Genomic DNA, 17,954 nt, shown 5'->3' with positions numbered 1-17,954 from the left:
TAGGGTAACAAGGTGACTATCACCTGGCATCAGCGTCCCCACACCTCCATAAAGCCTGCAGGAGTAGTGTGCTGCACTTACCTGTTCTTAACCTGTTACTAGAGTAGTACATCCTGGTGGTGTGAGTTGAAATGTGGGTATCGGCATATCCTCCCATGACCTCTGTTAAAGCACTGTCCGGGGACAGTGGGACAATCTCCCAGAAGTCAGGGGTGTGAACATCTGTTCAGGAGTGTTTTATTGTAGGAATTACTAAAAGTGTCTTAATTTTACATTTTTTTTTTACAATGGTATTTCTGTATTTAGTGGTCTTCTACATAACATTGATCAGCTGGGCTGACACATCTTCTGTAGCACTTGGAGAGCAGGTGTGTCCTGCTGAGGACCGTGCGCACGCGGCTTGGGGACCCCTGCTTCATCAGCCAAGGTCACAGAACTGCCCTGAGGCTTCTGAATGAACAGACAAGGAGGAGCCAATGGAAAACCGATCCTCTGCTTTCCCTTTCCACATTGAATGATGTGTCTAGAAATGCCCTTTTCATTTCTACCCTGCTGTTGTCACTCTGCACTATTGCTAATCAACCTGGAAGGAAAGCAAAATGCTCTGAAGACTGCTGGTGTGCAATAGCCAACGCACATACTCTGTAAGATGATGTACTGCAGCAGTAACAAGGCAAACTTATTTGTCCTGGGGGAGCTCAGTGGCTGAGAGGCCGTGGCATGCTGTGAAGTGGAAACATAAATGAGATGCTTCCTGTGATGACGATAACTGTGAGGAGTAGTGCTTGGCAAACCTTCCACTTCGGTAGCTCAGAGAGTTGATGAAGACCAAAAGATGCTTTAGCTGGTGCAGCCTCTGTCACTCGGTCAGAATCTGAAGGGAGCCAGTGGTCAAACGTTGTTTGATGGCCACGATGCTGTAAAGAGCAATAAAAATGCAGGTTACAAGAGAGCTAGCAAGCAACTTTCTCAAACTACAGTTTGCTTGTTCCCCATCAATTCTTTAACTTAAATTTTGCTGTGGTATCTGGAGCTGGCTGAGTGCTCATGTAATTCCTCTTGAGGATCTGCCAGCCTCTCTGTAAGTTACTCTTGTGTACAAACAATGACATTGGCACCATTTGTCATCTTTCAGACTTTAAGTCGTAATAACCTGTATTTGTGCTGATAATGATGCTAACTTCTATTTGGAGAGCATGTTAAAATGCAGTTGAGTAGCTAGCAGTGACTCGCTGTTAAACAGCAGGGTTGTGTGTAAGAAATGAGTCACTCTTGTGTCTGGAGAACAGGAAAATAGGAGGAAAGCCAAGCCAGGGCAATGATGAGTAAGAAGAAGCCTTCCCCATGCTCGTAGTCCTGCTGACACCGGGTGTCAAATGTGTTCATAAGCCCAGAGAGCCTTCCATGTTCTGGATGAGGCAGAGCTGATGTCTAGGAGCTTTCTTCAGTGTTGCTTTTTCTTTTCTTCCTATCTAAGTGAAAACACTGAAGTCGGTATAGTGCCTCTAGACTTTCTAGTATTTTCTTTTTTTAAAATTACAGCAAAACTTGGCAAGAATTTTGCCTGGGATCAGACATTAGCCTGTCCAGGACCTGCCTTGTATCTGAATGAAAATATTGTTGTTGCATGGATTAAATACCAACACTATCACAATTCACTTTAACTTCATACTGGAAGAGTTTGCTGTTTCGAGTAATGCAACGAGCTGGAGGGTCTTGGGGAGGGGATGACGGGCAAGGTGAGATTTGGAGGGAGATTCTTCAAAAATTCTGGAAGAGTTGATAGAGGTGCTGTTTCTGCTTTCTCTCTTCAAATTAGGCTGGTTTTCTGCTTAAAACTTGTTCTTGAAATTGTACCTCTCAGTTGCTCTGTAGCTGTACAGTTGGGCAAATTCACTGGATCAGAAAAGTAACCATTTCCTTCACTATGTGGTAATGGTTTCTCTTTGAAAGGAACACCTGAGGGAGACTCAGGTTATTCTTTTCTATCACAATGAGTAAGTAACATAATGGATTTTTTAAAAAATGTTTTACTTTGTGTAGGATTATTCCCTCATTCTACTTACTACTATTTTCGCAATATCAAGCACTACATTTGTGTGAAGGCTTTGTCCCCTGGGATTATCCGCTCTTAAACTCTGGCAAATATTCCTCCTACAGCAATTCATGTTACATTAAACAAAAAGAAGATTAAAAACACTGGTTAGATCACTTGCAAGTTTCATTCTTTAAATCTCCTTGATATTTGTCAACTCATTTCTGCAAGATTTTTGTTTCTCTTTTTTGATTTTTTTTCTTTTTAAATTAAAACAATTTTGTATTTTTTCCATCTGTATATACACTTTAGACCTAGCATCAGGAAGCATGGAGATAATACAGCATATCCTTTTGGACAAAACCCTTCCTATTCCTTACCTTAAAGGGAGGAGACTCAGGCAGCCAACTAGAAAAGACAAAATGAAACAGAAGCCGCTGTACCAGTTCAGTGTGTTTTGATAGATCTTGTTGTAGACTGTAGATGTCACTACTCCCGTGGTGACTAAAGACAACTGCAGCAGGACAAACACCTTACCTGTAAAACAAGAACATAGTTTGTTACCAGGGAGAAAAAAACAGCTCTGTCACCTCCCTGCCAAATACGGGATCACCGCTGCGTGGAAGAGCGATGTGGTTATTGCTTCGCAAGCGCCAGATGGCATGAGCTTGTATCTGCTGCTGTTCTGGACCAGAATTAAATGACTTTTCCTTCTTTTAGGCATAGGACAAAAGATCCAACTGGAAAACTGTCTGCTTAAACAGTCTAGATGTAGAGGTAGCTGCTGGGAAGAGCAGCAATAAACTGGGCAATAAGTGCTCCTTTCCATAGGAAGTAGAAAAGTAGTCTTGGGCTAACATCTTCAGGACAGGAGAGATTTTAGTCAGGGTCTGCTTCTGCCCTAGGCCAGAAGAGTTCCACAGGGTTAAAATGACAATAATGCCTGAAATGGGGAGGTGCGTGTGATTTGTATGATGTTTAGGGAGGAGGAAAGGCTGAAACTGAATTCCAGTTGAAACAGCTTTTTTGCTGAAGTGCACCCTTCTGTTTCTGCCATGGTAAACAGCTGGGAAGTAACCCAGCTCTGGGACGTGCAGACTGGGAGCAAGGCCAGGGCTGAGCGCTGCACTTGCTGCCCTGGCAGCCTGCTCCAGCCACACAGCACCAGCAGCCACCACCTAAGGAGACCACACTGCTACCAGGAGACAAGGGCTGCTCTGCTGCATGGTGCTGCTCGAGAGCTGGTCTGCCGCTGTAATGAGGTGCAGCCTGTATGGCTCATGGTGGAGGTTAAAAACAACATTATGGTTAGTAATAATGATTAATTTGGGGTGTGAGCTGCACTATTTGTGGCAGGTTGGTGAGTTTGCTACAGAGCATGTTGAGGAGCACAGCAGTAGAAATGAACTGGTGACAGAGCAGTGTCGTGTTCATATACTAGAAGGGGAAAGGATGCAAAGGATGGCTGTGGGAACATGTTTGGAGGAGGCACAAGCAGTCACGGGCCTGAGGTGCTATTTGAATGCATGGCCAGTCCTGTCTGTTGTGTCCAAATCCAGCTCATGGGGGTAAAAATGGTGGCCTTCAATACAGTATTGTAAAATACATATATTTTACTATTCTCTAATACATTTTTTAATAGGAAAGAATTCCTGCTCCTGTTTACCAAAAAGGGCTAATATTTATGCAAATGTTATCCTCTGTTAGTTAAACGTGATCTGACAGGAACAAATTGCCAGCTAACACTTGGAGACATATTTAGAGAGCATAACTGCAAAAAGATGAAAGAAATCCATCCTTCCCAAAACTGGAAGTAAAAGAAGCCAAATATAGAATCATTAAGGTTGGAAAAGACCTCTAAGATCGAGTCCAACGGTCAACCCAACACACCATGCCCATTAAACCATCTCCCTAAGCACCACATTTACACATCTTTTAAATACCTCCAGGGATGGTGACTCCACCACTTCCCTGGGCAGCCTGTTCCAAGGCCTGACCACTCTTTCAGTAAAGAAATTTCTCCTAATGTCCAATCTAAACCTCCCTTGGCACAACTTGAGGCCATTTCCTCTCATCCTATCGCTTGTTACTTGGGAGAAGAGACCAACCCCCACCTCACTACAACCTCCTTTCAGGTAGTTGTAGAGCGCGATGAGGTCTCCCCTCAGCCTCCTCTTCTCCAGACTAAACAGTCCCAGTTCCCTCAGCCGCTCCTCATCAGACTTGTGCTCCAGGCCCTTCACCAGCTTCGTTGCCCTCCTCTGGACACGCTCCAGCACCTCCATGTCCTTCTTGTAGTGAGGGGCCCAAAACTGAACACAGGATTCGAGGTGCGGCCTCACCAGTGCCGAGTACAGGGGCACGATCACCTCCCTGCTCCTGCTGGCCACACCAGTTCTGATACAGGCCAGGATGCCGTTGGCCTTCTTGGCCACCTGGGCACACTGCCGGCTCATGTTCAGCCGGCTGTCGACCAGCACCCCCAGGTCCTTTTCCTCTGGGCAGCTTTCCAGCCACTCTTCCCCAAGCCTGTAGCGTTGCCTGGGGTTGTTGTGGCCGAAGTGCAGGACCCGGCACTTGGCCTTGTTGAACCTCATACAGTTGGCCTCGGCCCATCGATCCAGCCTGTCCAGGTCCCTCTGCAGAGCCTTCCTACCCTCCAGCAGATCAACACTCCCGCCCAACTTGGTGTCGTCTGCAAACTTACTGAGGGAGCACTCGATCCCCTCGTCCAGATCATTGATAAAGATATTGAACAGGACCGGCCCCAGCACTGAGCCCTGGGGAACACCGCTCGTGACCGGCCGCCAACTGGATTTAACTCCGTTCACCACAACTCTCTGGGCTCGGCCGTCCAGCCAGTTTTTTACCCAGCAAAGAGTGCACCTGTCTAGGCCGTGAGCCGCCAGCTTCTCTAGGAGAATGCTGTGGGAGACAGTGTCAAGGGCTTTACTGCAGTCCAGGTAGACCACATCCACAGCCTTCCCCTCATCCACTAGGCGGGTCACCTGCTCATAGAAGGAGATCAGGTTGGTCAAGCAGGACCTGCCTTCCATGAACCCATGCTGGCTGGGCCTGATCCCCCGGTTGTCCCGCACATGGCTCATGAGCGCCCTCAAAACGAACCGCTCCATGATCTTCCCCGGCACTGAGGTCAGGTTGACCGGTCTGTAGTTCCCCGGATCCTCCTTCCGGCCCTTCTTGTAGATGGGCGTCACATTGGCAAGCCTCCAGTCGTCCGGGACCTCCCCAGTTAACCAGGACCGCTGGTAAATGATGGAGAGTGGCTTGGCAAGCTCCTCCGCCAGCTCCCTCAGTACCCTCGGGTGGATCCCATCCGGCTCCATAGACTTGTGAGCATCCAGGTGGCATAGCAGGTCATTAACTACTTCCTCTTGGATTATGGGGGGTTCATCCTCCTCGCTGTCCCTATCTTCCAGCTCAGGGGGCTGAGTACCCTAAGGATAACTGCTCTGACTATTAAAGACTGAGGCAAAGAAGGCGTGGAGTACCTCAGCCTTATCATCGTCCTCGGTGGCAATGTTCCCCCCGCATCCAGTAAAGGATGGAGATTCTCCTTGGCTCTCTTTTTGTTGTTAATACATTTGTAAAAACCTTTTTTTGTTATCTCTTACAACAGCAGCCAGGTTGAGTTCTAGCTGGGCTTTTGCCTTTCTAATTTCCTTTCTGCACGACCTAACGAGATCCCTGTACTCTTCTTGCGTTGCCTGCCCCTTCTTCCAAAGGTGGTAAACTCTCCTTTTTTTCCTGAGTCCCAGCCAGAGCTCCCCGTTCAGCCAGGCCGGTCGCCTTCCCCGCCCATTCTTCTTGGGGGGAGCCCGTTCCTGCGCCTTTAAGACTTCCTTCTTGAAGAACGTCCAGCCTTCCTGGACCCCTTTGCCCTTCAGGACTGTCTCCCAAGGGACCCTCTCGACCAGTGTCCTGAGCAGGCCAAAGTCCGCCCTCCAGAAGTCCATGGTAGCGGTTTTGCTGGCCCCCCTCCTTACTTCACCAAAAATCGAGAATTCTGTAATTTCATGGTCGCTAAGCCCAAGACAGCCTCCAACCACCACATCTCCCACCAGCCCTTCTCTGTTTGTGAACAGCAGGTCAAGCGAGGCACCTCCTCCGTATGCTCGCTTACCGGCTGTGCCAGGAAGTTGTCTTCCACACACTCCAGAACCTCCTTGGCTCATATAAGTGAGTATCACAGTGCTTCAACCCAACGTCTGGCTTCTCTTAGTTTTCCTTGGAGCACTGTGTTTTTGAGCAGCATCTCAGATATTTTCTCTGCCTTTGAGCTGCATACTGATAGTAATCTTTTGAAGCGTGTGCTGAAAATTTTATGGATAAATGATGACACAACTGAGGACAAGAAGTTTGGATGCAACAATCTTGTCCTGCAAGTTTCTCTGCTCCTCCCTTCCCGTTTGTGGTACCAACTGTTCTGGTTTTATTACGCAAAGCACAGATTGCAGCAATAACTTACCTTTCTCTTTGTACCTTAGGCTGAATGGAGGGATTTGAGTTTTTTTGATCAGTAAGGTAACCAAAGTACTCACCATAGGATGATCCTTCGACATGCTTAGATAACATGGACCTGATGGTTGGTAAGGGGATGAGGGCAAAGAGCATCACTGCCCGTGCTGCAATGCAATGAATATGCAGTTATCATCAGTACCTGCTCCTTGTCTCCCAATGCAACAACCACTGCTCTTGAAGACTACGTGCCTCTGGCTTGGGCAGGACCTTCGCTTCACCTTTTCTTGTCCCGTGAGTACCAGAAAGAAGTACAAATCTTTGGTAGGAGTGTAAGTCCTCACTTCATCCAGTTGATGGTGGATAAGCCACCATTGCTCCCACTAGCAGAGGTACTTTGCCCAAACAAGCCGTGGTCTCTTGGTCTCAGCCTGAAATCCCGGCATACATGCAATATAGCACTGTCCTTTGAGATAATGAGGCCAATGATGTGAGTCTAACCAGCAGAGAGAGCACCCCATGCTACACAGCCTTGACAGGAACAGTACCTTTATAATACTATAGCTGTCTATCTTGGTGCTTCTGACTTGCAGTATTTTAGGCTTTCTGTAGTGTGGAAACTTTTAGGGAGCTGGAATTATCTTCCTGTCAGCAGAACCAACCTCAGTGAATACTTGGTCCATGCCTAGTGTACCGAGGTGTTCCTGCAATGCACACTGTGTAGCAGCATGCGTTCATGACAGACTTTATTAAACAAGCATTTTTTTATTTTGATTTTTTATCTTTTGTTCCCCAGCCTGATTGCCTAAACAAACAAAATCTCTTAAAAATTTCACTCAACATTTGGCTTAGTACACAAATATAATATCCTACCATTTTCCCCTTTAGAATAACTTTGTTTGATTTTCAATTTCTCATTCCCTGTAGGGGCAGACAGAAAAATTGCTTCAGGCCATTTCTCTTAGATTTTTTTCTCACTTTCAGAAGCAAAACCTCAATACTCAAACCCCCATACTCTGTCAGATATGAATCATCCATCTCACTGCCACAACGGATGCTGTGGGTTTGTTTTCTGTGTTCCTGCAGAGGCTACCTCCCAACAATAAACTTGCCTTTCCTTCGTCGTGGGATGCTGCCCCATCTATTGTTACCTGCCCCTTGGTCATTTATAGTGTAAAATTTGTACACTACATTCTCATGATATTTTAGTTGCTAAAGCAGCTCCAGTGTTTCACTATTAAGCTTCCCATCAGCCATAAATGCCTTAATGTAACAAATATAAATCACATCTTAAGATATTTGGTTAATAGCAAGCCTTTGCCAGTTTGTTTCTGTTGTAGCCTTAAGCCTTACCTCACAAGAAGCCAGTGCTTCCCATTAATGCAGCGGTGTGGTTCAACTAGTACAGGTAGCCAGCAACAATTCCCACTCCCCCGCGGCATGAGCATTGTTCCCCTGCTTAGATCTGGGCTATGACCAAGTGACAAATTACAAGTCAACTGGCCTTAAACTAAGCCTTGGCAGGAGCGTATGCCTCCTTTGGATATTGTAGGGTGCTGAGTGTAAGGGGTACAAAGTGAGACGTGGGGAGAGGGGAATGATAATGAAGCCCTCTTGGGAATTGCTCATGTGACGGTCTGCTGAACTCCCTGCTCTGAAACCCGTGGTGAAGCAGAGCAAAAGCTCTTCTCCTGACGCTGAAACACCCCAGCCCCTTTCTCAGGGTGCACTCACGCGAGTGGCCGTTCAACTCACCGATGTAGAACAGGAATGTCCACCGCACGAAGGCCATGATGAGGATGCCAGCGCTGAAGGATACCACTCCGATCATGATCATGGTAATGTCCCTCAGGTATTTGGAGAACACAAATACGCCTAGGAAGCTGGTGATGAAGATCACGTACCCAGCAGCATTGCCGTGGCCGATCTCCACAGCGTTCCAACTTAAAGGCTCCCTGAGCAAGAAGAGTGGGAGTACGTTCATTGCACCAACCACAGCAAGGTCATAGAGGATCGCTGCCACAAACAGCATGATCATGATGAGTTTTGAGGGGGCTACTGGAGTGGACCTGCTGCTCTCCGAAGGTTGGGAACTCCCTGCTGCTGCTGTTTCTTTGTGGGCTGGTAGTTGGCTGCCCACCTCCTCTGTACTCTTGGCTTTGGCTGGGCAGGAAGCTGCTGGCTTGGGGACTGTCAGGACAAAAATGCTGTAGAGGAGGCAGAAAGCATAGCAAGCAATGCTGCAGCCTACCAGCACAGTGCCCTCCCGATAGCGGTCACTGAAGCCAACGAAGAGGTAGCCAGATGCCATGCTTCCCAGAAAGCCAGCGAGGCCATATACCAGCTCAATAATGATAAGCCGCAGAGACCTCCTGCTCTCGGAGGAGCCCAGGGATCCCAGAGCCATGACGCCTGCCCAGAGCGTGGTGAAACCGCCCGTCAGCCCATTGAAGGCAGCAGCCCCATACATCACCTCGATTGGCCAACCCAGCAGGATCAGGAGGAGCAGGAGAGTTTTGGAGCCCAAGTAGCCAAGAAGAGGGAAGCAGATGGGGATCTTCCGATGTACCCTGTCCCCCAGCTTGGACAAGCCATAGGCTGACACCAGCGGGCTCAGGCCCAGGACTAGATTGTAGATGATATAAAAATCAGAGACCGCCTTCTGCTGAGCATCTTCCAGTGCATGGGAGGGAGCAGTGGCATTGGTTTGGTTGTAGTAGTTCTTCACCACCAGCAGCAGTGCCGTGTCGTAGAAGGCGCTGGCCACTTGGGAACCTGCAACCACTGGCTCAATCCATGTCCTCATTGCCGTCACCCCCACCATGCTGCCAGCAACTGCCTCTTCTTGGGGAGAGCTGTTTTCAGGGAGATGCGCGGGAGGAAACAGCTCTTCAGAAGCTCTGCTCTGGAGGCATACTTGGAGAAGAGCAGCAGAGGAAAAAACAAAAGGTCTGTCGGGCTGCAAAGAGTCAGAGAGTTGTGCAAGAGATGATCTTGCTGGGAGGATATTTGCACCTCGCCTTGCTACGTATACGCACGCACACACATCCCCTGCGCTGCTCTGATCTCCAGCTCACGCATGAGAGGCTTTTGTACAGCTGGAGAACGCCCTGCACTCGCCAACTGCCACTGCTTCTCTTCCTGGTGTAGTTTCAACAGAGGTCAGATGACCCAGGGGAATTTCTTTCTCCCAGTTTAGGAAGTGAAAATGCCCATATCAAGTAATTGCTGCAGTTTGGAGTGGTGGTTTGTTTTTTGTTTGGTTTGGGTTTTTTTTTCCCCTTTTGGTATCCTTCATGTGTCAGAGGACTCTCAGGGTGGCTGCAGGGGCAGGAGATGGCTGTGTGCTTTTTTTGTCAGGTAATTTGTGAATTCCCCTTACTGCCAGCTCTTTTCCCTTTCTTCTACAAAAATGTGTTGTTGGCTCTTTTGCTCTTACCTCCTCCCGTCTGCCCTGTTGCTGCATCGTGCCTCTTATATCATTGTTGTTTCAATAACGCAGACAGGAAATTACACCAAAAAGAAATTCAAAGGGAAAAAGCCTATTTTTGGTAACCTGCCTTCCACGGCTGCCACTTTACCTCCTGTGTCCTTTGGCTTTACAACGTGGGAATTTCCAAGAGGAGGAGAAAAGTCCCAATTTATCCAAAGGCATCGGCAACCTCTGCGCCCCAGTAATCAGCCAGCTGGGCTGGAGGCTGGGGTGGGTGAGAGCCGTTTTCCAGCCCCAGCTCCTCAGGGCAGTGGCTGATGCCGCACGCAGCTTTGCAGCTTGAAGTCAACCTCCGATTTTGCTGCTGCCCGAGGGGGTCAAGAGAAGCGACCCGTCCCAAGTGGCTGGGGGTCCCTGTGGGCACGATGGTGTGGCTGACCTGAGGCTCAAGAAGCTCTTGGAGCTGGATGTGTCGCAAGCAGGCTGCCAGCTCCGAGGAAGATACTTGTGGTCCCAGCTGCAGGAAATACTTGGAGAATATTTGGCAGCCTCAAAAATGCTAACTTAAATGATAATGATCTCATTCTGCACTGGTTTAATGAATCATAACAGGGAGAATAACAATCTGTTCTAGGAAGATTTATGATGATTACTTTAAAAAATAAATTAATGAATAATTTGCAAGAACAATGTTAAAACCTCCATCTGTTGCACTCTCTATTGATTCAGGTGACGTTTACTCAATGCCTGTGTACTCATGGCTCAAGAGTTTAATTTTTTCACTCTTAGTTTGGTTGTGCAATAATTTTTGGTTTATATTTCGATTCAAGGAAAAAACGTCCCAAGAACTAACAGGGAAAGGAGTGGGGAATTGTCTGCTAGAATGACTTGCTGCTAAACAATTTCAGTTTCACCAGAGAACTTGGTTTTTTGTCAGGCCAAAAGGCTCCTAGCCAGCTGTAAAATATAATGTGGGTTGTTCCAACAGATGGCTTTTTCCCCTCAGATATTCTGCAGAAGGTGTCTAGTTTCTTTAGTTTTTATTCAGAAGTGGGACAAATCTTTTTCTCCAAACCCTGGAGTATTTCCAGAGGATGAAAATTCCAGACAGCCTTATTGTCCCCAAAACATCAGCCTGTGACCAGTTTAAGCAACAAATGCAACCAGAGCAATTGCTATGTTTTGCTTCACCCAGGGAGCCCTGTCTCTTTCACGAGACATGAGAGGGAAAGATGAACGACTTTGTCCCATTCAAGTTCCAGTTTGGGACTGGTTATTAGTTATTTTGGAGTGCAAGGTATGTTACAGGCACTGAGCTTGAGAGACTGCAGATCTGCTCAACTCTTAAATAAGGGATATTTTTCCTCCACACTTTGTTGCACGTACAGCCTGCCTGGCTTATTCATCTCACACTCTTGACGTTTAGGTGATACTGTGTTATGCTTAATGCTATTCAGGCCTAGATAGCTAATGAACTGTGCTAACTGCCATTAGTGATCTCATGAATTACATATATATTTCCAGGATATTCTGAGTGTTCATTCACATAAAATGTACTTTTTAGAACTGGTTCTCGTGGAAGGATGTAATTTCATGTCAATATGTGCAAAACAGTGAGTGCTAAAGTAAGAGTTTAACCCAGGCTCCAGAATATTTCCCACTGCAAAATACTTTTCATGAATACCATGTTCATTTGATGCCACAACGACTTCAAAATTACTATTCTCTAGCATCAGCTTTTCCATGAGGCCCAGTTCTCATATTACTAATATTTATAGGGACATTTGCATCCACTTTAAAATACGTTCGCGCAGCATAAACACAGTGGAGCCTTAAGAGCTGTAAGAAAGTAGCCCTTGACATTTAAGAAAAATGCACCTACAGAATCACTGAGACTAGTCTAAAAGCAAAAATACACTGGTGTAGCCTGCTGGAGAAGGAACACATTGTTTTAGGGCATGCCTCTCTAGAATCGTCTGGTCTGGAGACCCACTAGAGGCCAGGTCACCACCATGTTGCACCAGCTCTTGGACATTTGTCAGTCTGGCCAAATAAAGGTGTTTAATGTCTCCCTGTGGTGATGTTATACATTCCTATGCAGTATTGCTTTTTCTTTTTTTAAACAATTTATGATAGTTACATCACTTTTTCTTTCTGAACAGGGTTGCTTTAGGGATTTCAGTATGCTGGGGCAGCCAGGCTTGGCACCAAACATTTTGGAGCTTGGTATTCAGCGCTCCTCATCCGAAAAGGTCCTTTTGACATCCAGGACTGCAATCCAACGTGGGCACATAAGCACTCTTCATCTCCCTTGCCTAAGCCTGCTGATGGGATCTGTGATTTACAGTCTCTGGCTAGCAAGACCTTTCGCCTCCAAGGTGGTAAATCAGCTCTGTAACTCCTGCTCCTCCTTGGTACGTGCGGATCGTCCTGACGCACGCTGCGGCTTTGTGGTGGTTGGCCAGGGGGGTAAAAACACTACTGGGGACCGGGAAGCGCCCGGGTCTGAGCCCGGATGGATGCGGTTGCGCTACAGCACTGGAGGGAGACAGGGCTGGTTGAAAACACTGGGGAGAAGCAGCTATTTTGGTGATGGCCTGTCTTCCTTCGGAAAATATGTCTTCATCATAAATGACCACAGACTGTAATGCCAAGCTGTGCTCTTTTTCTCTGTGGTTTGTGAGGTTGGCTTCCTCACTGGCTGGCATTTAATTATATATTGCCCCTGTCCTCACAAGGTGCATGGTTCTGCTCGCAGAGCTGGGGGAGATGGAGGGGAAGCAGAGGCTGCACAGAAACCTGGGTGCACGGGGCAGGGGGATGCGGCATCCTAGTCCAGGGCAGTCATCTTGTTGGATCCGGAGCTGCCAATGTTAGACGCTAAAGCCTGCATGTAAAAGGCCATCCTAGCAGCCTTGTTTCAGCAGCTCTGGAAAATGACATCCAGGCTGTTTGGAAACTCATGATGCTGGTGCCAGTGTCTGTAGCACAACAGTTGGTAAGTCCATCATTGCCGTAATAAAATGCAGCACCGTGCCCTTACGGGTGCACCTTGAGGTGTCTCAGACACCGAGACCCCTGGGCCAGCACTCCGGCATTCCGGAGGTTCGGCACTGCCAGACGTGTTGAGATCACCTGTGGGGACATCTCCTCTGCTGCTCATGGGAGGAAGAGGAAGCCCAGGCCACAAGCAGTGCGAGCACATCGTGCCTTGTTCTCCTCCATGCCTTGAGGCCTCACGCGTTGCCCCACACAAGCAAAGCACAGGGCAGTGTGCAGGCTGCAGAAAAGCTGGAGAACGGATTTGCCCCATGGAGAGACCTCATGGGGTGCACTGACGTGAAGCATGGTGAGGAGGGGTGACCCCATGCCAGGGTAGGGGAGGTCCACCAGCCTTCCCATGGAAGAAGCTGGCGCTCCCCACCACTTTGAGAGCAACATGGGAGAGCAGCGAGGAGCTGAAACAGCAGCGCTGCCTGGTTTCCTTTGAGACAGACGCTGGCTGACCAAGCAGCACCAGACACCTGCGTGGTCCTGCTTTCACCCCCAGATGTCATGTTTTTGTCTATTTTTCTCATTTCAGAATTTCCTGCTTACCTGGTTGGAGTGTCCTGTGGGCTTCTCCCTCTGCTGGAAAGACAAAACACAGCACCCTCGACACACAATTTTTGCTGAGTTGGCTTCTTTTTTCTTTAGCTTGAGGAATTTAGGCGATTAATAGTGCTGACGGCTAACTGTATGCCTTATCATTAATCCTCTCCATGGAAGCAGGAAAAAAAGCTTCTTGTGGTACCTGGTGTCTGCCTGATCAGCTGGCCCACAGAAAAAATCCTGCTGTAGTTCTTAGATAAGCCCCAGATAATCCTGGTGCTAAATGATTTTTTTTGTGTGCACATCCTCCTTTTCATTAATATTAATGTGTTTTTTAAATTGTTGTCAGTGTATATGGGTTTGGCACGGAAGCATTGCAAAGTTAAGAGTGTGCAGGCAGCAATGGACTTGAGAAATGGGATAAAACAAACTATCCTAGAACTACAGCTTAAGCAATTCTATGTTGAATAAAGCAAAATGAAAAATGAAATAACCATAGCAAAACCATGACTATTAAAAAATTTCACTACTGAATGAACTACAGTCAATAATCTGTAAAAAGTCAGTTCAAAACCAAAAACTGCCCTCCCCTTCCCAAGTACTCTCCAAAGTTATTTAGAAATAATTTTGGTTATCTACTTCACATTTTCATTTTTTATGTAGGTCTAGAAACTTTTATGGCAATGGTGAATGGGTACTGAAAAGTTTACAAGCACATTTAAATAATAATAAGTTTGAGAAAAGACATTAAGGGTGAGTAAAAGCTCTGTAGAAGGAGGAGTGTGTGAGTATATTTGACCTGGGATTTATGAGATTGGAGAGGAACTGTGTTAAGTGTGGACAAAGGAAGAGGAAGACTACACACACAGCATATTGGAAAGGTTAATGTGGCAGAATCAAGAAGGAAAAAGAAATAGTTAGCCACCCATCCTTGTGGAGTGAAGGGGGGAAAGAAGAAAAGAAGAGCAAGGGAAAGAGGAGCATTAATTTTTCTGGGCTGGCATGACCTTTGCTAGATAACTCAGCCCTAGCCAGGTACAATTAGAGGGACTGAGTATCTCTCCATAAGCCTGCGGCTCCATGGAGGTAAGAACAGCAGCTGGCAGCAGACATCAGGACAGTGGAGAGAAAAGGGGTGAATCCACCCCATTTTCCAGGGTGAGAGGTGGAAACAATCAAAAGCATCACAAATGCTTAAAGATACAGGCTCTGCCTTGTACTTTGTGTAAGGCATAGTGCTTTTTGAGGAGAGGAGGGAAGGTAAAATATTTCTTCAAATCTTAGTTCTTCTGGAGAGGTCCTTGCCTGGTAATCCAGCTGTTTTCAGATCTCAGGTTAGCCCTCTGCGTGGCTACGTTTACCTTTTGAAGGCAGGTAAAGCAAGCACTGAAGCCATCACCTGCAGTAAGCACTCAGTGATATCCACCCCCAATGTTCAGAGCAGGCAGGTGGTAACTCACACCTCACAGCCTCTGTTTACTCTGCTCGGCTAGGTCCTGAGCACAGAAATTGGCCAGAAAGATTAACTATGGTTTTAGTCACTTGGGTGTTTAAATTTTCCAGGCTATTTTATGCACAACATCCTGTCAAACACATTCACATTGTTTGTTTAAAAAAAAACCATACACAACCCAAAAGCTGCAGATGCTGCAGCACACTCTGGTGACGTTTGAGCCATGCCACCCTCTTTTTCCACGTGGCAGCTCTTCCCATGGGGAATGTTTACTGAACCTCTGTAGCTCAGAAATAAAAAACACAAGAAACTCAATAACAAGCTTTCAAACCCTTTCCTTGGCTACAGAGCACCATCTGCTCAGGGCCAGGCAGGTCCTCCATGGACCACTCGCAAGCCCCTCAGCGCAGCTGGTGGTCGCTGCTGAGCCCAGCCCAAGGTGGTTTCGGGGTACGAGGTTGCATGGCAGTGCGTATCAGTGTGTCTCACTGCGAACACTTCCCAACGCTGGCTGAGGACTTCCAGGCAACCTGGCATCACGAGGCACCGCAGAGGAGGGATAACCCTGTTTTTTAAACATGTGCTGCAGCCACACCTGGCTAATTATTCAGCTTGCAGCCTGAGGGTGGGGGCACTTGTTTTGGGCTGGTAGGGTGGAGACATCCTTGGGACAGCAGGGAAAGGCACCAGCATCCTCCATGAGAGTGGCTGGGAGGCTACAGGGGACCATGTCTGTACCCGCGTCGCTGCAGGGCACTAGTGGAAAATGGCACCAATGGGGTAATCCTTTTCAGACAAGAGGGCAGAGGTGTGGCTGGGGGAGCCAAGTCCTCCAGCCCGGTGCTGGAGGAGCCCTCCCTGGAAAGCAGCAAGGGCTGCCGAGGCTCTGCAACCCCATGCAGAGGCATCACCTCCACTCGACACAGAGGCAGATGTGTCTGGGCTTCCCCAGGCCCACAAATTTGCATCAGACAAGGTGCTCCACGAGAACGCTCCAGGCTCTGGAGAAAGCTCATGTAGATAGGGCAACGCAGGTCTCTTTGCATGCTACTCAGGAGAATTTTAGCTAGCACCCTCCCAGGCAGCTAGTGGATGAACAGCCTTGGCAGATATTGTGTATCCTTAGGACTCCAGTATGTGTACAAAAAGACATTAATGGGACTAAAATATTGCACCTCTTCTCCTTTCTCTGAAGAGTCCCATTGTACTGCAGGAAGTTTTGGAGTTGAAGAGGGGTATCAGGTAAAAGGTACCAGAAAGTCCGGGCAGCTTTCCAGCAATATTGTGCTGCTGACTTTTTCCAGGCTGCAGTTCTTCAATGTCTAACAAGCATGAATAAATATATATACAATTGTAAATTTTAAGCTGTGTGGCAAAAGAGCTGCTGTAACTGGTGTTTGCTATTCCCTTGTCCCTTCACTTCAGCACTCTGAGGTATTCAAATCTTTGCTGAACTAAGACTTGACTTTTATGCCCTGTTGTGCAGTTGCTGAACTGCCCATGCTGGTCGAGAGCAGCACTGCTTGTTCCCACTACAACCCCTGCATTTCCTGGCGAGTTCCTCCGAGTGGTTTCATACCTCCTGCTAACTGCACATGGGCAGTGGGGAGACATCTCCTGGCCGGTTTACCCATTTCAGCACGGCTTTGCACAGTGCACCTCGGTCACCAGCTGAGTGCCAGTGATGCCCTTGAAAGGAGGTCTGCCAGCTGCAGTCACCTCCTGAAGAACTGCTAACACCTGATGAGCTTCCCAGTTGCTGCAGGACCTCAGGCACTTTTGTTTGCTGAAAATCAAGAGGACATGGCTGACGGCCATGTCAGGTGCATGCTATTGTCTCCAGAAGACCTTGCTTTTCTTGCTCTGCTATAGATGAGGATGCTTTGCTGCTGCAGGGCTTGGACCACGCGCAGGTGATGTGGGCTCCTGCCTCTCGTTGCCACATCACACACTTCCACAGCACCACTTTCCAAGAGTCAGTAGCTATCCCAGTTCAACACCTTCAGGAATTTTGTGTTGGATGTCACCTCCAAGATGGCCAGTGGCCTGTTACCAGCTAACAGGTTATGCCTGGTCATGAGCTTTCAGGCACCCTCTGCAAGGACACATAGCCAGGACAGCCTAGGGCAAAGTGGGCAGATGCCTACAGAGTAAACCCAGAGAGTGACCTTCCCGACATTTAAAAACACACTAATTTAATACTTCTATACAGGAAGGGAACAAGGGATTAAGGAAGATTTGAAAAATAAAGCCCTTTGGGCCACTGAAATGCTGTTTTGATCATTTAGGGCTGGGCATCTTGATAATAAATTCCTTGGAAACATCCTGCAAAGCCTAGACAGACTATATTGACTTATCTTTTAATTTATAAACTCAAAGAGTCTGCATGTCAATAAATTATGGGGCTCATGAGCAATGATATCATTCAGCTATTTCCTGACTCCCTTCCGCTGAAGACTGACTCAGGGAACTGTGGCCAAGAAGGACAGCTGAGCTGAATCTTGTCCTTGCCATAGTCTGGACCTGGCAGCATGTGTGACCCATGCTGTAACTGGCAGAGTTTTTTGTCTGGTTTCCAGAGAGCTTGGGTAAATATGCTTTTTGCCATATAACTTCCATTCCTGTTCAAACATCATCTGAGCGTGCTGTCAGCTGGCTTCAAAAATGGCTCCTTGCATGAAAAATTCCCATCAGCAAGATTTTCCCCTATTTATCTTTCTGTTTTCCACTGTTTATACCACTCCCCTCTGACCTGCTTTGCTTATCCCCCTCTCTCTCCATTCCTGACAGAAATTTTCACTTTCTTTATACATAAAAGTCCCACAACTTGCAATTAACTTTCCCTTTAAAAACAACTTTCTCCACCTCATACAAGCTCAGTTTGCCTTCTCTGCAGCACTCCATGGCTGAAGCTTGGCTCAGTTGTTTTCCTCAAACACAGCATTAAAGAGAAGCTGTAATCA

General features: G+C 47.4%; 1 protein-coding gene across 1 annotated transcript; it reads right to left on the bottom strand.

Moving 5' to 3' along the window:
- Positions 1-676: 676 nt before the first annotated feature.
- Positions 677-9,473, bottom strand: SLC46A2 (solute carrier family 46 member 2). Its single transcript, XM_075136333.1, has 4 exons — positions 8,270-9,473; positions 6,598-6,681; positions 2,416-2,572; positions 677-917 (listed from the first exon to the last, which is right to left on the bottom strand). The coding sequence occupies exons 1-4, from the start codon at positions 9,336-9,338 to the stop codon at positions 860-862; spliced, it is 1,368 nt and encodes a 455-aa protein (XP_074992434.1). The 5' UTR covers positions 9,339-9,473; the 3' UTR covers positions 677-859.
- Between the last annotated feature and the right edge of the window lie 8,481 nt (positions 9,474-17,954).

This window comes from Calonectris borealis, chromosome Z (assembly GCF_964195595.1).
Source record: "Calonectris borealis chromosome Z, bCalBor7.hap1.2, whole genome shotgun sequence".
NCBI lineage: Eukaryota > Metazoa > Chordata > Aves > Procellariiformes > Procellariidae > Calonectris > Calonectris borealis.
This window is presented reverse-complemented; position numbering and strand designations above follow the sequence as displayed.